This window comes from Myzus persicae, unplaced genomic scaffold (assembly GCF_001856785.1).
Source record: "Myzus persicae strain clone G006 unplaced genomic scaffold, MPER_G0061.0, whole genome shotgun sequence".
NCBI classification, from domain to species: Eukaryota; Metazoa; Arthropoda; class Insecta; order Hemiptera; family Aphididae; genus Myzus; species Myzus persicae.
In genome coordinates, this window is record NW_019104100.1 from 472,650 (window position 1) to 499,795 (window position 27,146).

Consider the following 27,146-nt stretch of genomic DNA (forward strand, 5'->3'; position numbering starts at 1 on the left):
AAACCAAATAATTTTTGGTTTACTTAACATTTATATTTTATACATTTTTATCAATTAATAAGGAAATATTAAACCCACACAAAACAGTTTAAAATAAAATACAAATTTATCTTTACAGCGTTTAATTATATAAAAAAATACTTAAAAAATAATTTTACATTAGTTATCACCAAAATAAATTGAATAAGAACAGTTTGTCAAATGTCGACTATTCATTATTTAAAAAAAAAAAACAATATGAACTGAATAAACAATACTAATACCTACATTGGGTTTCCGAATTCCTAATTTTGTATGAAGCATTTAAATATGCCACTAAAAATAAATAATGAGCACTGAATTTTGAGAAAGGGTGCTCTATTTTTAAAATAATTAATCAGTAAAATATTTTTACAATTATATAGGTTTTTGAATTAAATTTAATAGCCCTATATATAAAAAAAATATTATATTTTTTATTATTTGATCAGATTATCAATGTTCACAAAGTATGGTAGGCACCACCACGTCCCAAGTAAAAGAATCGGTATCCAACAAATCCGACTGCAACAATACCAAAAGCTAGGACCATGCCACCTGAAATTAATGAATAAAAACATGTTATAATAAGTAACTTTTTATATTTTTGAAATATAAATTAATTTCAATCATACCTAAGAAACTTGGACCATCCCAACTTCTAGCAGGAGATGGGGCTGGAGTTGGTTCTGGAGTAGGAGGAATAGTGGTCGTAACATTTGGACCCAACGTAGTTGTTGTAACATTTGGACTCGAAGTGGTTGTTGTCACATTTGGTGCATGAGTTGTAACATTTGGAGATAGTGTAGTTGACGTAGGACGTTGGGTTGTAGTTGTGGTTGTAGTTGTAGTTGGCTTTTGAGTAGTCGGTATTGATGTAGTTGAGTTGTTAGGTATTGGTGGATTCACAGTTGTGTTTCCAGCTGGGGATGGTTGAGTTGGTTCTAAAAAATGATATAAAATAATTAGTAAAAATATACTAATATAAGTAAAATATTTCTTAGAAAGGTGCTTATTATTATATCATTCTTACAATTTATAGCATAACATACCCATGTTACATAAATATTTATTAAAGAAAAGTGGCGTGCTACTAGATATTATTGGTCTGCAAGGAAAATTAGCAAAGGAATCATAGGTGTGTTGAATTGTATTTCTATGGCAATAAATAAATTGTTACGAAAACTCAGTCAGGAAAAAAAGTTGTATTCAGTCCAAAAACTTATCTCTGTAAAAGGTATTTGAAGACATTGAATTTTAATAATTTGTTAAAAATAACTAATTAAAATGTTGATTATATAATATTATTTAGACAAACATAGAATCTCTTAAAAAAAAGAGCGGTTGAATAAGCTGGAGAAACAGGAAATTTAAAGGAGTTTGGACGAGCTGAAAATGATTTCAATATTTAATTCATAAATTAACAATATCAAAAATAAACATGGTATACAACTAGCCAATTTAATATTATCAATGTTAAAAACAATATTTTAATTGATTTTATAAAGCTAATTACTTTATGATTTATAAAATTAACAAATGAATCTTGGGCAACAGATGGTGGTCCAATTAAATAAATTGTATTATATTTCGGAAAAGTAATTTAAAACATTTGAAGATAGCATACTTTTAAATTAATTTTTTTTCCTATTTCATGTAAGCCTACATACAATTTTAACTACTGTCAATAACACTAACACTATGAATATTGAAGGCAGAGTGATGCTCCCACCCCACCTAGTTGTTACACTACTGATTGATGCCTCGCCCACCCAAATGAAATCTCTGGTGCCCTGGTGTAAGTACCACCCAACACTTGTTTTGTCACTGATTACACTTAAGTATCTATGTATAGCAAAAAATGAAATACTTTAGTCTATCTTCAGTAACGCTTGAGAGTGACAGTATAACAAATATTGAAACATCTAGAATAATCTACAGTTGTTGAGTGAAAAATGAGACAGGACACCGCTTTGAGTGCCATCACTGTACCACTGTACTCAATGCTTACTACCACGTTGTTGTTACATTTCTATACAAACAAATCTATTAAGTAGTGATGCTACCCATTAGTACTGGGAACCACAAAAGAAATACAAATACATTACAAGTACATACACACATAATTGGACAAAAATTGTAACAATGGTAATATATTAATATTAATATTAAGTAGGTTTACACGTAATTCTGATTTGTTCCATACACACAATTTAAATACTAACAGTGGAAAAAATTCATTTTTTTCAAGAGCCATTATTAACGCCAATAGAATCTCCAGTCTTGGATTTTTTCGTTTTGACTTGTCAAGTATTTAAATCTAAAACTTTGTAATTTTTAAATTATAATACCTAAATATTTATTTTATAGTTATGTTTTGTATACCAAAATGTTGTATTTGTATTTCTTACTATTTTTACTTTTATTATTAACACTTGTCTATTGTTTTCATATTGTGCCAATTCACATATAATGTTTTTCTGTCTTTGTTAAAGAGCTTTTATTGGCCTGTTGATTTTATATAAATAAATAAATAAAAGTGATAACTGACAATACACTAAATACAAAATACAGATAATCTACATAGAGAGTATGTCTTCTCTAGAGTCCCTTCTTCATAGTATGCCCATAACTGTAGCCTAATAATTATTTTAAATGACCTGCAAAAATGTTGGGACCAACTTACATAAAAAAAATGAAATGACACCCATGCATTCATTATTACACTAAGATTCTGTTAAGTGATCAATTTAAAAAACGTAATAGAATAAGACAATTGAATTAATAGATAAGAGCAGTTGTCAAATTATAATTAAGTCGACATTTTAAAAGATATTTAAAATGTCAAAGCATGCACAACAAAGATCAAAATATTTTTTTCCAATACAAATTGATAAACAATGTTACAAAGTATAACAAAAATTTTCAAACAATTAAGCGTTATGGAATTGTCTAACAAGATAAGGCTTTAAAATATTCAAAACAATTAAAGATTCAAGGAGTAAGTCAATTCTATTTTAGTGGTTGCAAAAAATACATTATAAACATAATTTAACATAGCTCAAAACAGTTGTAGAAGGTATTAGACCCTAAATTCTTATCTTTGTCCTTAATTGGAGTTAAATGGATAACAATGGTCAGTGTAAATAATCAATTTATTTTATCAAAGAAAAATTGTTTTAGATTAGGTATTAATTCAATCATGAAGAGATCTCTAATCTTCATGAATTCAATGAACAAAATCAAACATAAAACATACAATACATATTTGATTATTATTTAAGTATCTAAGATACTTAGATTTGACATTTTAATATGTTATATCTTGTGTTCAATAGTCTGTTTTGATGTCCTGTCTATATTTTATTCAAGTTATATTACTAGTACGAAAATGAGGAAGATAATAGATATTTTAAAACCTCAAGATTTAAAAACACAATGTAAAATTAGACTGCATTAAAATGTCCAACTGCTGAATGTAACAATTAGCACGGGTAAGCTAAAGATAAAATGTAATACTTATTTACATTATTACCTATTTATCCATCAAAAAACCTTACTGTCTACTTTGTTAAAAGAATTAATGAAGAAACTTTAATATAATTTTAACTATGTAATCAATGCTATCAATGATTAACATTCAAGTTTAATAATATATCAAAATTATAACTACCTTACTAATTATAACCTTACTCAATACTCATAAAAGATAATTTATCATATTCTCTAACAATTGACAATACTTTTATGGTTGCATTATAACTGGGATTACTAGTTACTAGATATTTTCAAACTAAAAAAATTAACATTCTATAATTTTTAAGATAATTTACTTCAAACGCAAATAGATAAAAACAGTAAAGAACAAAACCATAATAATATGACCTATTCATCAATTTGTTTAAGAGATACAAGATAATTTTTTTTTTAATTATTGCAATATCAATCAAATGAGATTATTAGTCCAATAAGAAGTTTAAAACAGAAAAATATAAAATACCCTACACACTGTGATGCATTTATAAGAAATAATGGTTACACAATGTCCAAAATTATCAAAGACATGCTATTGTTTAATAACAATGAATTATTCTACATCTGTTTTATAATTCAATCAGTCAGTTGTGATGTATGAGAAATAATACATGTTTCTAAGGCAGTTTTGTTGAATCGGTTGTATTTCTATAAACAGAAATAACTTTTTAATCATCAAGTTGCAGTGACACAGTCAAAACCATTGTGGCCTAATTTCTCAACCTTGAACACAGTAAGCACTGAACAGTGTTAAAAACAGTCAACAAGAGAAAAAACTGTCGAGGGGCGGATACCAAAATTAACTTAGAAAACAATCTGTTGCGATAAATCAATAACTAACAAAAAGCCTAGCCTAGATAATAATGACAACTAGCTATGGGCTCACATTGCTCACAAAGTCACAACACAAACAATGTGACGTCGGGAACGCAACTTGTAAACACCGCGGCCAAAGTCCAGTGGGTGGTGGGCAGAGAGAGGTGGAAGTACGCGAAGTACAGAAGTCACAATCGAAACGCCACGGAATCAGAGGTTTCATTACGTGGGTGGTGTGGGTACACTAGTAAAAAACCCAAAGCGTTATCTAATTTGTATTTCCCGGTAATGGATTCGTGCGTGCGACAGGTCGCCAAACAATGGCGATCCAAAAGGAAAACCGATCGAAACCAACGTCGATACGTACGTGTCGCCGTTGACCTTGAACGGACGATTATCAATATTATCATAACTATTGATGTTGTTGTTTTCGCCGTCGTATAACGCTATTGAGGCACAATGGCGGATACTCACCAGGACCGACGGACAGCTCGCTGATGTGCTCGACGTGTTCTTTCGGCGCCTTGACGGCGGCGGTCAAGTTGGCGGCGGATACGTACGCAACGGCCAGGAGGACGACCACAGTTGTTTTCAACAAAACCATTTTGTCGGATGCACGATGGCGGTGACAAATTTGGGGGTGTGGTATCGTGTGCGGACAGACACGGACAATGCGAAGGACCGTCGGAGTCGCTGGACACAGACGAGACTAGAGACTAGTCGACAATGGCACACAAAGCGATTGACTGCGATCAATTGCCACACGTAACGTAACAATCAACGGCGCAGCAGTGCTGTTACGGCTACAACAAATAAAATGAGCGTATAAATGTAGAATATTATTATTACAGACGATCGTCGTGTGTGTGACGTGTGTATTGTGCAAGCACAATATATAGATATACAAAATAATGATATAATATATATGTGTGAGTTATATACTTACGCGTGATTCGTGGGATTGTGTTCGTGTGTGTGTGTAATCGAAATAAAGACCTCTGGACAGTGTTTATGGTGTTCTACACTGACGTAGTCGACGCAGCTTCGTTTTTGCGACTGAACAAACGTCGGAATCAGCTGTGCGCACTGCGCGACCTGCTCCGAACGACCAATATTGTAACTATATTATTTTTTTAATGACAATGACGACCGTGGAACAGTCGATCAGCAGCGACACCGTGGAAGAAAAACGCACGGTTCGTCGAGGCTGGAAGGCAAAGCGATAATAAATAATAATTATAAATTATATTATGGCCATTGGCCATTACTCCATTGTGCTTACTGAGAAAACTCTCAACTCTCAAGCATCGTGTTACGACTAGCGATCCGAATTCCATCATTTTTTTTCGGAAAGAGAAACTTTTCATACAGGGAAATTATTATTATATACTTACGTTATTTCATAAGGCGAAGCTTCAATGTACAAATTAGCCATAAGACTAGACAAATACTTTAAATGAAAATTGAAAACACTATCAATTTTCTGCACGTTATTAAAAAGCCTAAAAAAAAAGTCAAAATTAGTTTTAGGCTCCGTGCGTAGAAGTAGTGTGACGCACGTGCGTATACACGTAAAATCGCAAACTTGGGAAAGCTACAACTACCAAAATAATGGTTTTCTCAAAAAAATTCAAACAGTTTCTAAATTAGCTTTAAAAATAGGTCTTTCAAGTAAACATTGAAATTCGTAAGGTAGTTTTTAAAGGGCATTTCTGCTGAAAATTTATAACATTAATAAAATTAATGTAAGGAGATTTTCCAATTATCATCATAGCAGAAGATAATTGATTATGTAAGACTCCAGCACCCTCAACTCGTACATATTATTGTAATTGAGACTACACATTTGCTTTCATTATCGTGCAAAAATTAAAAATCATTGTTAAAAAATCTATAAAAGTAATAATAATCAACTAAATTATTTTATTTGAAATTAAACAAGTGTATATTTTCATAGTGATTTCAATTAATATTTGTTTAAGTCTACGCGATTACAAATTGTTGGAGGTTAAATTAAGTAATTTAGTATAAACTGCATGGAGTATGACCTGTGGGGAAAGATCAAGTTATTGAAGTACCTATTAATGTTTAAGAGGACGTAACACTTTTTTTTGTCTCCGTCTTACAGTGCGTAACTGCAAATGTACGTTCAGCAGATCACTTTTAGCTTAATAAGTTTAAAAATTAGGGTGAATCGACTTTTAATGAAACTTGATTATAAGAACATTATCTGTGTTTGACTAAGGGTTTTAATAACATTAAACTAGATTTATGCCAGGATTTTTACAATTATTCAGTTTTGAAGTGAATTATGAGCATTTTTAATTTACGCTATATTATATAGGTACCTACGCAAAATTTGCTAAAAAATTGAACTATCGTAAAAACCCCACATATATAATACCCACCCAATAACCTACACACATAGACATAGGTATTACTCCTGTTGTAACTTGTAAGTGACCTCGAGTTACAATAAGTAATTACTAAAAATATTTATTTTCTATGAACAATGCAAATACCAAACTCGTAATTAATTTCACATTGGCTTTTAATATTAAATTTCATCATGAATTCTCTAATGTTGGAAATTATCTTATACTTACAAATTATTAAATATACTTTTTCATACCAGATATCATTATCAAAACATCTATAAATAATGTTTAATGTGGATGTTAAAGAAAATATATTGAAGGAATGGCTTGAGAAATTACCTTTAAAAAAGTGTATGTTTTGTTTACCTAATATTACGGGTGATTTTTGTCATGACTCATTTATCATGGCCAGTTAAAGTAACATAGGTAAGTATCATATTATAGTGGATCCCTTCAGTGACGTATTTAGGAATTTGTCACAGAGAGGGTCTAGAAGAAGGCTATAACTTCCAAAATAATGATTTCAACCGATTAATTTTTGCACCCTCGCTGTATACATAGTTAGGTTTCCGAAAAAAAAATTGAAAAATTCGTGTTACAACTAGGTAGGTTCTAAACTAGATTTATGCTGACTAAAGATATCTTTATAGGGCTGTGGTCAAAACCACCACGGCCTTGAAGATATCTTCAAAATCGATGATTATTGATTTCCACCTTAGGTCATATATGATCTACGGATTTCCCTCAAGAAAATTATCTTCGGGTATCTTGAATGAATTTCGCAATCGCCAAGCACCCATTTTGCGCATTGATAACGTGATTCCACTGATAAGTGATAACGATGACTATCCGTACATCTGGGTCCCGCGGTGGTCATCGTCCCGACACCCTAAAGTCCGCTCCGCTGTTACACGACTAACGACGCTCGCCCCGCAGCGCGTTAAAATATCGATTTTACCGCCGCAGGACACCTAACGTACCGCTGTTGTTGTTGTTGTTGTTGTTGTTGTTGTTGTTGTTGTTGTTTTGATTGTTTGATCGTTCTTCTGCGTGTCAACACCGTAATGTCCGTAAACATGACCGAAGAAGTCCAGAGCGACGAGGTGTTCAAGAAACTCGACGCGTTGAAAGACATCAGGTGAGACAAGAAATCCGTCTCGGCTGAGTAGTCACATCCCCGCCGTCGTAGCACTTAGGCTGTTAATCATTTGTTCCATCGATACCCTTCCCGTGGTCTAATTAAGGCGATTTACTTGTCAATCACCAATTATTTTCATGCCTTCATCCCCAATGACACCCCCACCCGTGTTTTCGGACGTCCCTCCCCGCCGTCCCCTCGTTTTGTGTGTATATGTGATTGATTTTTCACAGTCTTGGACGAGTTCAATCTACTGATCATCTTACTGATGGATGAGCCATTGTTCTCAAACTAACCTTTGTCAGTACCTAGACGCTACCAAACCATAACATTTTAAGAAATTAAGCCAGTACCTACTTATGCATATGTCACATTCTTTTATGTATATTTCCTATACAAAAGATTATCTATAATCGTTTGTTGTAGGTAGGCAGGTGTTTATCTTCAATCTTGGTAGGATAAATCTTTATCTCAATTACAGCCAACTAGTTATTTTTAGATTGTTTGGTTTGTTGAAATATATTTTTTTCATATATAATGAATGATATTATTGTTTTAGAGACAAAACTGAAAAATTAGAAACTCTAAAAATGAACATTTTGAAAGAAATTGAAGCAAGTGATCAAGAAGATAAATGTCTTATTGAGTATCGCAAGGAATTGGAACTTTTACTACAAGAAAAAATGGCACATGTAGAAGAACTTAGACAGATACATGCTGATATAAATGCTGTTTGTTTAATATTTTCAACTTTAGAATTATTGATTTATGATTTTTTATTTAATTATTTGTATTATTTGTATTATGCAGATGGAAAGTGTAATAAAAAAAGCTGAAGAATCTAGAAATCGATCTATGGAACGTGCTAAACAAGTCCACGATGAATATAAACCTTTGAAGACAGATATTGACCTTATGCGTAGAGATTTACTTGGACTTGAACGGTTACCAGAACTTCATGAAGAAGAAAGTGATCTTGTGCGACCAGAGTAAGCATTTAGTTTTAAATTTAGTAGTGAATTGTTGTATGGCTAATGACTATATAATACGTTTGGTATTAGTTGTAGAATTATTTTGCAGTTGTAAGTATACAATCTCGTTCAATCATTTTCAAATTGTAATAATTTAAATTTAAAAATGATTTGAATAAAACTGTAATTATAAGTTCACAAAATAAAGTATAACTATAAATTAATTTTATATATATAATAGGAACTATTTATCGTAATACTATTTAAATTATTAATAGTGGATTAGTTTTGTTTAATTTATACTTTGATATAATGCGAACTTCATGATTGGATTTAATAGTTGTCTATTGTTCTTAATATACAGAGTATTTATATTTGACATGCCTATATTAAGACTGAGCATTTAAGGTTATGGTTTTCAAAATATATTGCAAAAAAATCCTTTTCATTATTTTTTCCAATCATCTTAGATTTTTTGTAAATAGTTTGAACTAATTTTGTTACAGTCTATTTGTCCAAACCTATTTTGACAAACAAATCAAACCGGCTGTGTCAACACCCCCAAATTCAGATTGGCACAATGGTGATAGTGTGCAGAACTTAACTCAAGCTCATCAGCATGCTCAAGCTGCTGTGGCGGCTTTTCTTGGATCTCAAGCAGCTCCACTTCAACAACTTGCAACTAGTAGCAAAATGGTGAATGGTGGACCTGTAGATACTAGACCAATACCTCCAATTCCTGGACCGCCAGCATTCAGGTACTTATAATTAAACAATATCATGTATTCTATATATTACTGCATAGAATATATATATTGTTTTTGTGTAACATGCAATAATTAAAAGTTATCTCTATTATGTATTTTTCATTATTCATAGTTAAAACTTTTAAAGGTATGATATTTATAAAATATATAATATAATAGTTATTATCAGTGGCGTAGTGTGAAACTTGATGGGCTCATATGGAGTGGTGGTCCTTAAATACAGAAATTATTTAATAGTGATGCTAGAAGCTAATAAAAAAAAATTATAATAATTTATAATATAATTGTTTTATTACTTATACATTTATTTAAAACAATACAATTGTATACTTAAGACATTTTTGAGCCTTTATTTTAGCCAACTGGTCCAAGGCTTTAGCTAAATGAATTTTCTATGGAAATAATTGATAAACCAAAGGCTACGCCATAGTATTTCGTAAATAATTTTTTATTATTTTCAGTTTTGAGAATGATCATTCTGCTGCTGCAGCCATGATGATTAATGTCAAGTATAAAATAAAAACAGTGCTTACATCAGGGTATGTTGTTATAAGAGGAGAATATTCAATTAATAACATTTCTACAATTTCTTTCATTATTTTGGACTTAGTCAATTTTATATATCCTTACAACATGAACAAACATTATAGTTTCTAATAGACTTAATTTGTATTTTGCTTTAATTGTATTAAATTTCTTCATCGTATAAACATATAGTACAGTTAATGAAATTGGTTGAAGGTATTTAAAAAAGTAGGAATCAATTCAAAAAAATTGAAGTCTTCGTTCTATTTTGTTCATACTGTGCTCAAGTATAACATTAAAATCCGTGATACTAGTTTTTGGTCTTTACAAAAACTGTTTTTAGCCTAGTTTTATTTTTAACTTACATTTTCTAAAAATAAAAATTAACCTGAATCTTTTTTTATTTATTTTTACATGCATTGTAAAAGTTGTGTATAATACACAACATGTAAAAGCATGTAAAAAAAATAAATTTGCCTCTTGAAGCCCCTCCCTAAATACGCCACTGATTATTATTATAATATTATATTACTCTCTTTTAAAGTAATTAAAATTGACAAGCATTTTAATTTCGAAATTTATTTTTGGTAAAATTGTGCCCAATAATACATAAAAAAAATTTTTTTTCACTTTATTTTAAAACACAATCTGTAATAATTAATAAAAATGTAATATTAAATTATTAATCATAATACAGTAGAATTGATAACTGGAATCTCTGGGATTAATAATAAATGTGACTATTTATTTTTCGAGTTCTTTACATCACACATAACATTAAAACACACTTTAAAGAGCTTTCTTGCCCTCATTTGAGTTGTTGATACTCAACTACATTTAAAAGTAAATTATTGTTTTTTAGCTATTAGTATGGGCTTTTCAAACACCAAGGGTAATATTTAATAAATAATGGACATTTTTTTTCAAATTTTAATTATTTTGAATAAATTCAATTTGTATGCAGCATTCAAACTTTTTCATCCCGCTGCTCCTTTAAGTGTACACTAAATGTTGACAGCTCCCAAATTATAAATGACAACAAAATCAATGTTTATATGAATGTAATTTATATTTTATTATTTATTTGCCATATTACATATATAAAAAAAATTAAAGCTATGTTTAGCGAATGATTGTTGTAGACAATTCAACGTTTCCCAACTGATGTGCCTCAATGATAATAGTAAACGTTTTTTGTAAAAATATTTATTGGTTTTCAATGATACTACGCGGCTCCCTTTGACAACTCCCGCAATGCCCCTGGGAGCCGCGACGTACAGTTTGAATACCTCTGGTATACAGCATAGATCACTATTCAAGACAATCTTCTAATTATTTGGTATATCTTAAATTAGAGATTATTCAAAATCTTTACTATTGTACTATCTGTCTGTAGTCTTAAATGTTACAGTTCTAAAGTCTCAAATATCAATTAACCAAAAATACATTTTTCAAAAATAAAAATATTTAGGTATTCTAATAACTATCATTAAAATGTGTACTGTTAATTTTTTTAGACAACAACCACCTCCAATGAAATCATGCTTATCTTGTCATCAGCAAATACACCGTAATGCTCCAATTTGTCCATTATGCAAAGCCAAATCCAGGAGTCGTAATCCGAAAAAACCAAAGAAAAAAGATTAACTAGCAATAACTCAGAGTGACAAATCTGAATTAAAACTTTTAATCAGAATTCAAAGTATATGAGAATTTAAATAAGTACTTTGCTGACACTGAACTGGCTTTTAAAAATTAGACATTTTAGAATTATGGAAATGTCTATTCATTTTGTTATACTAAATAAGATCTTGTTTAGATGCTTACTTTATAACTCAAAATAGGCTGAAAAAGCTAAATATGAAATTTAAACTTAAACAGTATTTTTATTTTTTAAACTATCTTAAGGATCATGTGTATAGTATATTATATAATATAAATACAGTGCTTGAATGGGAGGGGGGCAGAGCTTCTCTACTATTATTTTTTTTTTTTTTAATTGGATTGGTGGACGGCACATACTGCTGCCCGAAAATTTTTTTGTTTGAATGTGGATTTAAATTGTTGTGAATAATATTACCTAAAGAATTTTACAATTTTTAATATGAAAAATATTAGCTTATTATCTTGTCTATGGCTTAGAACAGTGGTGGCCAAACTTTATTTACCTCAGGCCATAAAAAAAAATTTACTTTAGTCATCAGAATTTTAGGTATAGGTGTATAATTTCATATTTAACGACGTTTTTATTGTACATAAATATAAAATATTATAGTTCTTTCGCGGGCCGTAGTTTGGCCACCACTGGCCTAGACTACCTATGTGTTAAGTAATCTTGCACTCAGACTGCAGTTTTTAAATTGTTAAATTGATCTCCTTTACTTAATTTTTCCCAATTCGAGTACTGTATATATTCATATTATATTTTAAAAAATGACAGTATTAAAATTTAAAATTTTTAAAATTGTGATTATCTTAAGCCCACATTCCTAAAATAAGTATTAAATTAAAAAAAAATGTATTTCTTTGTATTAAATTTTTTTTATTAAGTATTTATAATTTTGTATATTCAACTCAAATTTATATTTTCTCAGTTAATTATAACAAATATTATCTTAAGTGATTTGTGTTTGTAAATAAATAATTTTTATAAACATATGATTATATAATGCCATTTAATATTAGAAGCAATAATGAGTGTATAAATGTTTTTAAATTTACTAGTTCTATTGATTTGTGTATTTTGCAATTTCAAAGAAAATTGTCAATGATGAATTTTATCTATTTCAATGAGTATCAATATACAATATACCTTTGTCAATTTATAATATTTATAAATTAGGTATTTTAATAATTAATACTTGATATTTAGTTCTAATCCATATACAGTGTTTGATTAATTCTGGAATGTATTTTCGAGCTAATGTTAGATTATTGAAGGTATGTATTTTTTTTTTTCTTAAAATGCAGTTTTCCTAACGATTTATCATTTTTAAAAAGTTATAGCTTGAATTTTATTAACAGATCCTCATTTATACCTACTATATTCCATACCTTTAAATCTTCTTATATTAGCAAGTTTTAATATTGAGAATAGAAAAATTACACAATGGCAATCAATTAAAAATGTAACCTCATATTTTATACTTTTTTCTGCCTCAAAATCATTAGTTTGTTGATACTGAAAGAAACAATGCTTAGTTATATCTTGTAGTGAGGAACCAATTTCAAATATTTATACTCTATTCAGAATGAGCAAGGTACTGCCAGCGACCAGTATTCATCGGCTGTGCACCGATCGCCGTCTGCCACAGCAGTCAAATACTTCTGCTTACAACACTGGCGTGTGAAGCAAAGCTTCGGAACAAAGCCACACCATGCGCTCAAGTCGGCTGCCCGGGACATTTATTGTTTAGAATATAGAATAGGCACTAACCTCTAGGCTATTTTTAAGAAACTAACAAAAAAAATGTAGATTTTCCTTATGATAATTGTGTATATGTTTTGAAAACATTGGCACTCATTGGTCAAAAAGTGTTTTGGTACCTTAAGGCTTAAACTTAACCATTCACTTAAGTCAATTATTTGATTAAATTGGCCGAAATACATAGATCTGAATAGTCAAAAATAGGCAATTCTCAATCGACTAAGAATTCACACAATCAACTCCATCAAGCCCATAATCGTCTACTGCCCAAACTTTGAAGTAGCCAGAAATTAATTTAAAATTTGGGACAATTTATGATTACAAAGGAATTGGTCCATTTTCAATTCACCTCAATATAATTTCCATTGTATACTCTATTCTGAATGAGATCGTACCTTGGCGGAGACCAGTTTTCGCCTGTGACGGTCAAACGCTTCCCCCACCTAGAAAGCTCGTGAGACCAGCACTGCGGAACGAAGCCACACCCATGCCCAGAAGTCGGCCGCCGAGGTACGATCTGATTCCGAATAAGGTACAGTTGATGTTAAAAATGAAAAATAATTTAAAACATTTAATAACAATTTATTTTAAACTAAAATTGCTAAGACATGAGATTGTATAATGATCATCTATAAATTTAATATAGCAATCTATAATTTTTTTATGCAATTTAAAAATAATTTCAAGGACAACAAATATAATTTTATGAAAGTATTACTAGCTAACACTTTCATTAATCCTGGTCTTCTGATTTTTTCTTCTCTTGCTGTTTAATGCGATAATCAGATAATGCTGCCTTAATAGCATCCTCAGCCAACACTATTAAACAAAAATTATTAAATTATTAAAATATCCATAACAAAAAATAAATGGTAGGTTATCTGTTATTAGATTGAACAAATTATAACTTATAAATCTGATGTTATACATTATAACTTATATAAGCTATTGTATTATAATAATTCAACAATTACTTGAACAGTGAAGCTTCACTGGAGGCAAAGATAGTTCTTTGGCGATTACTGTGTTCTTTAAGGAAAGTGCTTCATCAACCTTATAATATATTAGGGATTTAAATAAATATATATTTAAATAGGTATATTAAAGAATACAATAAATATACAAATAAACTAACAGTTTTTCCCATAACCCATTCTGTAGCTAGTGAACTAGAAGCAATAGCAGATCCGCAGCCAAAAGTTTTAAACTTGGCATCAACAATTCTACCATTATCATCTACTTTAATCTGTAACTTCATGACATCACCACAAGCTGGTGCGCCAACCAATCCAGTTCCGACATTCTTGTCATTTTTATTCAACGACCCAACATTGCGGGGATTTTCATAATGATCAATAACCTGTAAGCAATGTTAATTAATATGAATACCATAAAGCATAATATCTGACAATGTAATTAAACTAAATGGATAATACTATATAAGGAGTCTGCCATTTGTATTTGACCAGAGGGATGATTTAAAAGTAATTTGATCAATATAATTCAACTCGACTTAGATGTATACATAATATTATAATATAATGTAATAAATTTTAACGCTTACGTTTTTATGATAGAAGAGACACGGAACGCTGTTAGCCTTCGTCGTCAGACACTTGGGTATTTTGTTTAAAAACATGATCACTGGATTTCGTATTTGAATCGAATGAATGACGATTGCAACTGCTGAGTGCAGACTGAAATCGAAATGAATGAACAACGATGAGAGTCGAGATGTTGATCAAAACAAGTTGCACAATATTGCAGCCTGCAGGGCTAATATGCAGGTATGCTAGACAGAAGTAGTTGAATGAGCATTAAGTAATAATAAATTGCAATTCAAAAATGAAAATTGAAAACTTAAATGCGCGACCGTCAAGTTGCCGGAGCCAGTTGTAATCGGTATCAGACTGACATCACTATCAGTTATCAGAAATTGTACATTATTTTGGTAAATATTTACCAACGATAAGACAAAAGAGGAAAAAAAAAATGTTGCTAATGTAAACCTAACCTTGTACTCGAATGTTCATGACCATGTTATATCTATATAGTAATATTGTTATTGATTTTTTTGTAGCTATTGTGATGTTGTCGACGTCCCTTCAATAAATACAGAACAATAATAAAATTGTACCTAACAGTTGTACTGCAGCTAAAGGTACAAAATACAAATCAATCAACCAAGGTCACGTTTGAAAATTAAGAGTAGAGTACAATTTATCATAATTTGACTCGTCATATGTTGTATATATAGATACTATTGGCATGGTCTCCGTAAACTATTCCCAGTTCCTATGAAGGTTGTACCTATTTGTTGCTAGGGATAATACTTACAAATCGTGCTTATTTACATAATTTAATTAATTTGTTCGATGAGATAAATCATACGGATTATACATTTATACGCAGAAGTCATTTTACCTTGTTCATAACACATTAAGTAGGAAAAACGATTCTTAATCCTTCCGAATAACAGTTGGGTACCTACATATTGTTTTTTGGATCGTTTAATTTTTCAATATTATTTTTAATTTCTCAACTTTTATTAGTGATCAGAGACCTCTGTACAATTCAGTTTCAAGCTTTTGATTGATTTCTTTGATTACTCCATTTCTTGAGGGTAATAATGCAGAAATTATTGAACATGAAAGAGTAATGCCGTCATGGAATTGCCTTCTGTGTAACTTTCAAATTTTAATACTAATATATTGTACACCGTTATTGATTAAGTTATTATACATTATTTATACCATGAAAAAAAAAAAATCCGTGTTCTAATGGTAATACCTAAATGGCTAAAGCTAAATACCATCGTCATTAAATACCAATAATTAATCTATATGAATTTAAATTTGTCTTTTTCCCGCCATAATGAAATGTATGCAAAGAAAATCTAAAGTTAATATTTCTCATTATTCAATAAATTCATAATGTCTTTCTTTTGGATGACATGATTATTAATAGCCAGATTAAACTCAATTTAAACCTCGAACGTACAAGAAACAATTTACAATACAAATTCGTATATTGTGTATATTTATATTATTATTGTGTATAGTTGCTGGTGTATTAACTGTGTGTAGATGTATTAAATTGTTTCGGTGTATGGAGACGAACAGTTGTACCTACAATATAGTATACGATAACCAGTGCTCGAATTCGGAAAAAATAGAAAAGGGATGCAAAAATGTGGGTACCCGAGTCTCGAGTATTCAAATTTCTTATCGATTTCGATAAAATTATAAAGGATGCACAAGAAATATATTTAAAAAGAAAAGAGGTACGCGGATGTCCCCCGCATCGCCCGCCAATTCGTGCACTGTTTGATAACAGAGCACAGTTGTGGCAGTTGTAGCCTGTAGGTAATCATGTCATGTACATTGTCAAAGAAAGCGTCTATCGTGGTATCGTGAATTCGGTTATTGCTTTTGTGTTGTGCCTCGAGTCTCGACGTCGATCTCCAAGCGTTCAGTAATTTTGCTTGTCCTGTCATAATATTGATATATATCACCGTTCTGGACGCCATTTTTAGTACATTAAACATTATTAATTTGAATTTTAAGTGTTCGAATTGTCATAAATTCACCATCAAGTATAGTTAAAAATTCCTAACTGGACGTAATTTAATTTTAGAGCGTAAACGTCATAATCGTTAGTAGAATATCTTTTATTTATTTTTCTACATTTACCTAGACTTATTAATTACAATGATTGTAATTTTACTATAGAAAAATGTCAGGTGATGAAGATGCATCCAAATCGCTACCATCCACATCTGAAACAAACAACATTGAAGAGCCAAGTGAACAGAACACACCTGAAGGCGATGCCAATACAAATGCCGGTGCATTAGAAGCTACTGATGATAAAGCTTCAACTGCCGATGAATACATTCGTCTACGTGTAATAACTAGCGATATGACTAATGAAGTACATTTCCGTGTAAAAGCTGCCACAGCTTTGGTCCGTCTGAAACGCTCATACTGCAGCAAGTTGGGTTTTCAGGTTGATGAATTACGTTTTGTGTTTGATGGCCATCGAATCACTGACGATGATACTCCCAAAAAACTAGGTATGATCAATGACGATGTCATTGAAATCTACCAAGAAAGAACTGGTGGTGGTATGTAATGTTTATAAATATAAGTTAGTTGTTTTTATCAACAATGATTTATTTTTAATCGTAATTCTTTATATATTGTAAACAAAAAGTAAAGGGTTTTAAATGGTTCTCCTTCATCTACATCTGTAGTTAATTTAAATGACCATCAATTATTATACAATTTCATGTTTATCTAAAATTTAAAAAAAACTTAATTTACCATTATTTAATTAAAGATTATAAATTAAACAAATGTCAAGGAACTCATATTTTATTTTTGAATATTTTTTATGTATTTAACATTTTTAGGATTAATTTACCTAGACTAATAATTTGTAATAAATACATACAATAAAATTCAATTATATGTTTAATTAGATTGTCCATAACTTAAAATACTAGGAACCTTCAAATAATGATCTACCAATTAGAGGTAGGTAATATAATTTAAGTTCCTTTTCCTATATTGTTTTTTTCTATAGTAAACCAATCTTGAGTAATAATTATTAATATTTTGTATTTAATGTGATGGTATATTTACCTATAAACTTGTGTATTTTTTATTTAATTGTACCCCAATACAATAATGTAAGATATGGCCGAAGCTAAATTAACCTAATAAGTGCATAACTTAGTTCATGCTAAGGTTTATGATTTGCCTACTTACTATTAAATCTTAAATCTAATTTTTTTTTATTACTTGTTATATTTGTTAAGTAAATATAAATATTTTATTAGTTTGCATATTAAATTACATTTAATTGTAGGTATTTATAACTTTAAAGAATACATTTTTACTGTTGAAATATGAATTAATAACCAGATGCTTAATTTATGTTTAAATTTTAATTACCATGATTATATTTACTAAACATTTAAAATAAATAAATATATTAACTATTTTAATTAACTATACTTATCAAAATAAAAATAAAATCAATAAGATCAATTAATTGTTGCATTTTTATTATTTATTGTAAATTAATTTTTACTTAAACATCATTTTTTTTACATTAAACTATAATATTAGTAAAAACATATTAAATATATAACAAAAACGACTCTAATTGATTATCATTAAAAAATAATATTTATTTTGATGTATCCATATAAGCGGTATGTATAGCATTGAACCATAAAGCTACACCATAAGCTCCAGCATCCATTTTACCAACAGAAGTAACACTTTCTACATAAGAAGCTTTGCCAAATCTATAACATTAACAACAAAATTAAATTTATATCATTTAGGTACACAAAAACCTACAACATATATTTTCAAACTAACTCTGCTTTCATTTGTTTTACATCATTGCAAACATCATGTACATGCCGTAATGCTTTTTCTAAAACTGTTGCATAATCTTTAGCATTTAAGTCTCCATGTTCCTGAAATACTTGATGTATCGCAATTATTGGATCAAACTAAAAAATTATATCAGTAAATTAAAATAAATACAAACTCTGCCTCATATAAGGATATTCTCAGTTTTCAGGCTTCTTCACATGGTGGCTTCAATTGGTGTGACTAATGTGTACTGAGTCTCACACTTTTGAGAGTGACGCTTTATTTTTTATCGTTTACCTTGAATTTTGCTCATTTAAACAGCCGATTGTTAGAAATGAAAGTTGACCAAAACCAATTTATCAATGAGTGTGATACTGTCGTTATACTAAACCTGATGAATATTGGTTATGGTCTGAGGTTACTCTTATATGAGACAATAAATAGGTACTATGTACAAGTAACATAATAAATTTATATTTAAATGTAATAGGCACCATGGTTTTATCTCCTTTTCTTGCACTTGAATATTTCATAGATGTATCTAGTGCATTCTTCAACGCTCCACTCCAGTCTAAATAGTTCATTGAAGCTAAATGCCCAGCAGCTCCAGTCAACAACAAACTATAAAGAGCCCCAGAGGCTCCACCCATTTTATCCTCACAGATAAATGCCAAAGAATACAAAACACTGGCTGGGTAGTTTAGTGGAAGTTTGTTTAGAATGGTAAGCAATTCTAAATTATAATTCAATTTTTATTTTAAAGATTTAAAAAATTTTTAAATAAATATTTGTAGTAATTTACCAGAAGCAAACCGTGAAATAGTTGAACCATTGTCGCCATCTCCGATTTCCTGATCCAGTTTATTTAAGACATCGACATTTTTCAAAAGATCTTCTCCAATTTGTTTCAATATACTTTTTAATATTAAACTTGCTTTTTCTGATATACATACCCCTAACTACATACATTAATTATTAAACATGCATAAACCTTTTGCACTAAAAATAAAATCCATTTATTTTTAAATGAAGTTGGTGTATTCTGACTTGCCTTATATAAGTATTAAACTGCCTATCATTACAATAAAGTTTAAATTAATAGATATAGAATATTAAATAACTCCTGATTTTATTTATTTAACCTATAATGGTTATAATGGAAATTATCAAACATAAAGTACCTAGTATATGATAGAAAAATAAATAACATTTTTAATTATGTATTTTTATTTTATTATATGAATTAACACCAAACAGCAGTTTGTAAATATTATTATAAAATTAGCTCTTCTATTTTTGTATTTATACTGAAAATACTAAAGAGTAAATATAATAATATAATACAATGCCACAGGTGTATGCAACACAAATGTTCTATCTTTTTTTATATATATTTGGTGCACAGCTTTAATGCATACGTAATAATTAACTATTAAACTATAGAATATTTACTTTAGGATTTATATCGTCAATTTTTGGAATTTTTATCATTTCCGATTTCTGTTTTTCAATTGTTTTGATGCTCATATGATTTCCTGGCCAAGCAAAAGCTGATGTTTCTTCATCTATATAATTAATCCATTCTCGATTGTCCGTTACATCAATAACACTTAATTGAAATCCATACATATTTAGAGACACAATAAATGTTCCCACAAACATACGGCTAATGTCTATTTTAAGTTCATCTATAAATGATTGTTAAACTTATTATTCAAAGTATTACAAGCCTACATTCAAGAAAACATTAAAAAATATGTAGATGTCCCTGGATAAATCATAGTTCATAATTATTATTATTTATATAATATAATACAGATCAGCGGTTCTTAAATTGTGCTCTGTAAAACCCCAAGGTGCCAAAAGAAATTGTATTAATTACTTTATACATAAAAATTATAATATTTCCGATTTTGTAATCTTGAGAAAAAAAATTTAATTATGAAAATAGGAGTTCTGTTGAGTTACATTAATAACTATGGCATAATTAGGAACTAGAATGGCTAAACTCCTCACACCAAAAACAATCCAAAGTTTCTTGACAATTAAAAATCCAAGGACCACCAGTATCTGTATCTCATTCGTACTGATGTTATCAACCATAAAGTATACCATAATAATTAATAACATTATTATATTTTAGTTAAAAGTTGCAGATCATTTTATAAATGGTATTTACAAAAACAAAAAAACAATATATTATTGTATACATACCAAAATATTCTTTAGCGTATTTAGCCAATGCACCTAACTCTATGTGTGATACTAATCCGAGGTTATTCACAATCAAACAGATTACGCTGAATTCTTTCAAACCTAGGGTGCTACATATCTTGTCTACAGCTAAGCGGATCAAATCTTTCACATCACATGCCTATAATTATGTTCATTATTATTAGTTTGATAAATAGTGTATAAATATGTTACTGAACTACCTAAGTATATCATAACAAGACATTGGTACCTATATGAAATTGTGAAGTTTGTATAAACAATCAGGCCTGTATTAATGTTTAGTTACATATTAAATGTTTCCCTAGAATGTAATAAAAAAAAAAATGTGAATTATTTATCCCTACTTTGTATAATGAAAATTCAGTGCTCATTATGTAAAAATATCTTAATCTCAAAAGACAAAAATGTCCGGGAGACATTGAAAGTTCTTAATTAGCTACATACCAACTTAAGAATTAATATATACACTTTATAAGAAAAACTAGAAAAACAAATTTCTTCGGCTGTTAAATGTTCACAATTTAATTAAGATTTAAAAGATTTTTTTCCTAATTTGGAAATAATATTTAGTATAAATACCTCATATCTATATCTATTGAAAATGAAATTGATGAACCCTTTTACTGTATTAAAAAGGGCTGAAAACTATAAAAAATAACCAATAAAAGAATACTGTATAGTGTATAATATTATAAATTATTTAGACAACACATAAAAAAGTATTTAGTTTGTTAAGTTAATAATAAATTATTAAAGAACTTAACTATTATTTTGTTTATGATGTATCTTTACTATTATTGTACTATGTTAATTTTTTTTCTTAATAAATTTAATTAAAATAGAAATATATTTGACATCTGTATAAAAATAATATGTACAGGTCGGTGGCTAATATATAGGGGTGGGTGCAGACTGCAGGGTACCTTGAACATTTCGCCTAGAGTAATGGACAATGGTAATATTTATTATTTTGTTTTAAGAGGGCGCCACACCCGCATGCGTTGTCTCCGTCTTACAAACGAGTAACATACCAAATTTACGCTCAGCAGTTCAAGTTGTATGCCGTTAGCTTAGAAATTAGAGTGAATTAACCTATTATGAAACTTGATGGTGAGAACTTTATCTGTGTTTTGTTGGAAGTTTTTTTACAATAATTCAGTTTTTAAGTGAGTTATGAGAATTTTTAATTTACATTTATTATACAAGCATACCTCGCTTAAAAACTGAAGTATCGTAAAAAAAGCTTCCAACAAAACACGGATAAAGTTCTTACCATCAAGTTTCATAATAGGTTAATTCAATCTAATTTATAAGCTAACGACATAAAACTTGAACTGCTGAGCGTAAATTTGGTATGTTACTCGTTTGTAAGACGGAGACAACGCATGCGGGTGTGGCGCCCTCTTAATCTGAGCCTGTAAGCAATATATGGGTATTATTATTACCTTTTTAATAATTATTACTTATTTTTTAGTTAGTTATAGTTTTGTACAATATATGATATGTATTTGATTATACTTTAACTCTTGAAGTCCCTGCTTCTCCGTGTAATCCGACTCCGAATTCAAATTCTCCTTGTTGAAGTAAAAATGATGGTTCTTCACCAGGTACATTACATGAAGTTGCACTTATTCCTAGCGATGCTAGCTTTTCATTGATATTTTTACCCAAAGACAACAAATCTTCAATACTACTACCTCGTTTAGCCAACACACCCAATATCTACCAACAATAAGTAAATACCTATATATAAATATTATATTTTTAATACTTTTTTTCTATAACTATTTCAAGCACATTTTTCAATGTATCTAATGAGTAATATTTCAAACTTTATATCTAATTTAATAATATTTAACTCTAATAATTACTTTAAAATGAATTCAATATTAATAGCCCTACAATGTATTGTGTGTATCTATAAATTATATATATTATAAATTAATATATATACCTATACTAAAAAATAATAAGAACATGGTCTGGATTTGTAGGATTTTACTTATCATTACTGAACAATGAGCATAATATATTGTAACTTATAAGGGTAAAAAATAGGTACTGTAATTTACAATCAGAAAGTAGGTATACTGTATATATATACTAGCTACAGAGTACGGGAGTTGAACAGTTGAACAGTGTAGTAGGTACCATTATTCCAAGTGACAAACTGGCATGTATCAATTATAAAATTACATTGTGTAAGACAAAATATTATTTTAAAAATCATATAAATTACCTTTATAACATACAATAAACCACACATGCCTCTTTTCCCTACTTTTCCTCCAGGCCTTGAACAATCATCGCTCACTATTAACTCGGCCACCTGAAATTAAAAAACCTGGTTATTTTTGATATACAAATAAGTTTCTCTTACTAAACAATCAATAATATCTAAATAATTCACATTAATATTGTCGATTTTTTTTGCTTTTTCACAGGCCAATCCAAAATTAAATACGTCACCCGTATAATTTGCCACGATAAGTAAAACTCCGCCATTACCTAGGTATAGTACATAACAACGTTTTACATGTTTACAAAATTACTCAAAATAAATAATATTGAAGAAGTCAAAATTACAATATCATAGGTACTAACAGTTGTAATTATTTAAGTATTTGATTGCCTGGTAAATATTCAGTGATGAACAACAAGTAAACACATAACCACTAACAGACGCGGATAACATCCCATCACCAATATATCCTGTAAACACATTATAAATATAAATAATAAATAAGTATAAGTTAGAAACTATTATAATGAAGGGCATAAGACTATAAGTTGAATTATAAGCCAAAAATCACAAGCTTATTATATTTTCTACCTGTAAAAGGTGATATGAAAAACTGAATGTGTAGGTAAAGAAACATGATATGTATAAAGCTTTATTATTATAATATAAATGCTTATAATAGTTTCGTAATTAAAACCTTTTCATATTCATTACCTACCTACTTTTAATTATAACTTTCTATAAAAATAATTTATAGGATTTAACAAATAGGTAGGTAGGTACCTAATAAATGTTATAATGGTTTGTATTTTAATACCTAATATATTATTTTGGGTTAGGTTACACTTTTGTACTTACCAAATGGATATGGTTCGTGTCCAGATCCGCCGCCACCAAGTAAACAAACCCGTTTTTCTGAGTTCTAAAAATAATTTATAATAGTATTCAATTTGTATAGTAAATATAGTACCTACTAAAGTTATAATACTAATTATAAATAAGACTAACCAATTTTAATCCAACTATTCTACTCTCTGGATACACATCAAATGCAGGATAGGTGTAAGCTAACCCGTCAAACATTTCTTTTAGTAAGACTCTGCCATTTTTCAACAGGTATTTTTCGTCTGCTTTTGAATTTTTATTGGCCATCATATATTATACCTATAGGCTGTAATCAATTTTGAATGAAAAATACTTTTCTTTAGATAAATTTTTTTTGTATTTTTTACAAGTTTAGGTTACGTACCTACGTAAGAGTTATGTCAGATAAATATGCTTAAGTACTTACTTACATATAATTATAATCATAATAGTTATATTCCTTTTTATATATGGAAAATATTGATGAAATACGTAAAAATTAATTAATATGTAGGCACTATATTTATTAATAATATAATATTATCTAATGCATGTTACAATATGACCTATATGGCTATACAATATACATACTTGACAGTTGGCGCGTTATAAATACGATCACCTGAATGTATTAAAATATATTCTACAATACTCTATTATTACTCTGATCTCAGAATTAAGCCAACTATGAACTTGATATAAAAATTAAACCATAGTTAACTGTTCAAGAATCATTCTATTTAAAATATAGCGTATACAAATACGCTATACCGATACAAACATATGGGTAATATAAGAAGATACTTATATTATCTATGGATACATAGCGAAGACTAAAGAAGTAACGAGTGGCCAGTGGAATATATTAGGCAATAGGTATAGTAGATATCTAATTATCTCGTATAGTTATATTTAAGCAGTAACCAATTATAACGGAAAAAACAACTATAACAGTGACCTACATAACTAAACGATAAACGAGTTAATATAAGGGTTAGGTTATATAGAATAGCTGTATTATACTAAAAAATATACATAGTATTTTAGTGTTTATAATCAATGGTCAATGACTTACCTATATAACTATATAAATATAGATATATCATATATCATATATAATATGGTTTTTTTTATAGATCCGCCGATCATAGATCTATATCATGTGTATACGCCACCGACCACCTTATTAGTTGTTAGCTATCGATGAGTTACGACTTTACGAGTATCTAACTACGAACTACTTACGAACTTAAAAATGTGCGTGTGATACGTCGAACACTCGCACGCGGCACGTATAACCGTGAAACTAGCCTAAGGTTAGGCGTATAGGAGCTTAAGACAAATGTTGACAATTTATTTTGTGAAAATGTCAACTTAGCGTATTCGTTGTCATATTATGCAATAATTGGTCGTTTTTAAAAATATAATTCGTAGGTAGGTACAATAGGTACATCACAGTACAAAATATGTAACACGCCTATTGTCTAATCGAGTGCTCAAGCCTGTTACCCCTCCCACGTCACACCCTATGTCTGTAGGTTGCCATTATTTTTACTTAGTGCATGATTTATTCAGTCATAGGTTACTGTTTAGTGTATCACATGGGTATTTACTAGAATGTATATTTATTATAGACCAACCCGTGGAATACTGGAATTAACCATACCTACCTGATTTATAATAGGTGCACAGTCACACAAACTTCCATACTATATATTATATGCACTTTATGTCTATATATTAAAATATACTACTGTAATATAGTCAGTAGTCAAGTGGGGGAGGGAGGGATAAGATGAAATGGGATCCCTCCACTTTTTATGACTCATATTTTCCATCCTTCCGCTTATTTTCTACGACTCTTAAAGCAATATATGAGAACTTAATAAATTATGAAAGGCATCTGTCCACTTATTTTGAGCCACTTCGAGTTTCGACCACTGAATATAGTAGGTATAGAGATCTGTTAATAGACACAATAATGCACTTGCTTATATAGTTATATCTATATGATACCTAATATACATGTATTTTGTGTATTGAATTTAATACATTAATACTATAATTTGTATAGCCATATAGGTAGGTACCTACCGTGTTTGTGTATAGATCTGTCATCTGTATTATAGGTACAATCAATTAAATTAAGCTGATGTTCGATATATTTACCAGTTATGGATGTGTGATATGTCAACTTCAAGTAGGTACTGTAATTTTCTAACTTTATGTGTCTATATATTAGTAAAAGAGTAATGCATACAGTATACTATAAAATACAATACAAGCCTATGAAAAAAATAATATTCCGGAATGAATGTGAATTAAACCTTTTTACGCGTGAACTACACAATATATATATCAATGACCATTACCAATAAATAGGCAGGTACATATAGGTAATCACATCACATACTAAATTTATATTTATGTAATCACGATTCAAGAAACAAGAAGATAAATAGATATAGATTGCAAAATACAATGTACAACAAATTTATCTTTTATAGGTGAAGTCCAATGTTGTAGTCTCGAATTTAATTACATACTTCAGATAACTGATAAGTATATAGGTAGCGGTAGTTTTAGGTACTAAAGGACATAGGTACCGAAGGTACTTATAAAAAAAATAGTTATGCAGTAGTTTATTGTGACGTATATAAATTACCTAATATATGTATGGTCATTTGTTATAAACTAGCTAGTACAATATAATGTGACTATTGTTAATTTACTAATTATCCGCCTGCTATAATAGTGGTACTATTTCCTATTATCTAAATTATACTGATTAGATAATGTTTAAAGGTCTACATACCTATACATATTATATGTGTAGAC

At 29.4% G+C, this 27,146-nt stretch overlaps 5 protein-coding genes across 9 annotated transcripts; 2 read left to right on the forward strand and 3 right to left on the reverse strand.

Annotated features, from left to right (window-relative positions):
- Positions 1-215: 215 nt before the first annotated feature.
- On the reverse strand, positions 216-5,448 carry LOC111038752 (porimin-like). Its single transcript, XM_022321981.1, has 4 exons — positions 5,315-5,448; positions 4,843-5,171; positions 654-962; positions 216-576 (listed from the first exon to the last, which is right to left on the reverse strand). Exons 2-4 carry the CDS (start codon positions 4,970-4,972, stop codon positions 482-484), a joined length of 534 nt encoding a protein of 177 aa, XP_022177673.1. The 5' UTR covers positions 4,973-5,171; positions 5,315-5,448; the 3' UTR covers positions 216-481.
- Positions 5,449-7,580: 2,132 nt separating this feature from the next.
- LOC111038751 (zinc finger C4H2 domain-containing protein) lies at positions 7,581-12,977 on the forward strand. 2 transcript variants are annotated; one of them, XM_022321979.1, is made up of 6 exons: positions 7,581-7,884; positions 8,444-8,615; positions 8,695-8,873; positions 9,362-9,613; positions 10,084-10,161; positions 11,665-12,977. In XM_022321979.1, exons 1-6 carry the CDS (start codon positions 7,811-7,813, stop codon positions 11,792-11,794), a joined length of 885 nt encoding a protein of 294 aa, XP_022177671.1. In that variant the 5' UTR covers positions 7,581-7,810; the 3' UTR covers positions 11,795-12,977. The 2 variants fall into 2 exon arrangements, with proteins under 2 accessions (XP_022177671.1, XP_022177672.1); XM_022321980.1 differs by lacking the exon at positions 10,084-10,161 and having other exon boundaries at positions 7,585-7,884.
- A 1,158-nt stretch (positions 12,978-14,135) lies between these two features.
- LOC111038753 (iron-sulfur cluster assembly scaffold protein IscU) lies at positions 14,136-15,714 on the reverse strand. The gene is made up of 4 exons (XM_022321982.1): positions 15,139-15,714; positions 14,710-14,934; positions 14,549-14,627; positions 14,136-14,393 (listed from the first exon to the last, which is right to left on the reverse strand). Exons 1-4 carry the CDS (start codon positions 15,211-15,213, stop codon positions 14,308-14,310), a joined length of 465 nt encoding a protein of 154 aa, XP_022177674.1. The 5' UTR covers positions 15,214-15,714; the 3' UTR covers positions 14,136-14,307.
- Positions 15,715-16,910: 1,196 nt separating this feature from the next.
- Positions 16,911-17,741, forward strand: LOC111038754 (small ubiquitin-related modifier-like). The gene is made up of 2 exons (XM_022321983.1): positions 16,911-17,228; positions 17,306-17,741. The coding sequence occupies exon 2, from the start codon at positions 17,310-17,312 to the stop codon at positions 17,706-17,708; it is 399 nt and encodes a 132-aa protein (XP_022177675.1). The 5' UTR covers positions 16,911-17,228; positions 17,306-17,309; the 3' UTR covers positions 17,709-17,741.
- Positions 17,742-18,630: 889 nt separating this feature from the next.
- On the reverse strand, positions 18,631-26,785 carry LOC111038742 (PTS-dependent dihydroxyacetone kinase 1, dihydroxyacetone-binding subunit DhaK-like). 4 transcript variants are annotated; one of them, XM_022321970.1, is made up of 13 exons: positions 26,478-26,785; positions 24,453-24,615; positions 24,303-24,366; positions 23,807-23,914; positions 23,613-23,710; positions 23,442-23,531; positions 22,721-22,924; positions 21,182-21,341; positions 20,420-20,655; positions 19,770-19,926; positions 19,462-19,700; positions 18,968-19,104; positions 18,631-18,891 (listed from the first exon to the last, which is right to left on the reverse strand). In XM_022321970.1, exons 2-13 carry the CDS (start codon positions 24,597-24,599, stop codon positions 18,771-18,773), a joined length of 1,761 nt encoding a protein of 586 aa, XP_022177662.1. In that variant the 5' UTR covers positions 24,600-24,615; positions 26,478-26,785; the 3' UTR covers positions 18,631-18,770. The 4 variants fall into 4 exon arrangements, with proteins under 4 accessions (XP_022177662.1, XP_022177663.1, XP_022177664.1 ...); XM_022321971.1 differs by lacking the exon at positions 26,478-26,785 and adding an exon at positions 25,384-25,748; XM_022321972.1 differs by lacking the exon at positions 26,478-26,785 and adding an exon at positions 24,900-25,109.
- Between the last annotated feature and the right edge of the window lie 361 nt (positions 26,786-27,146).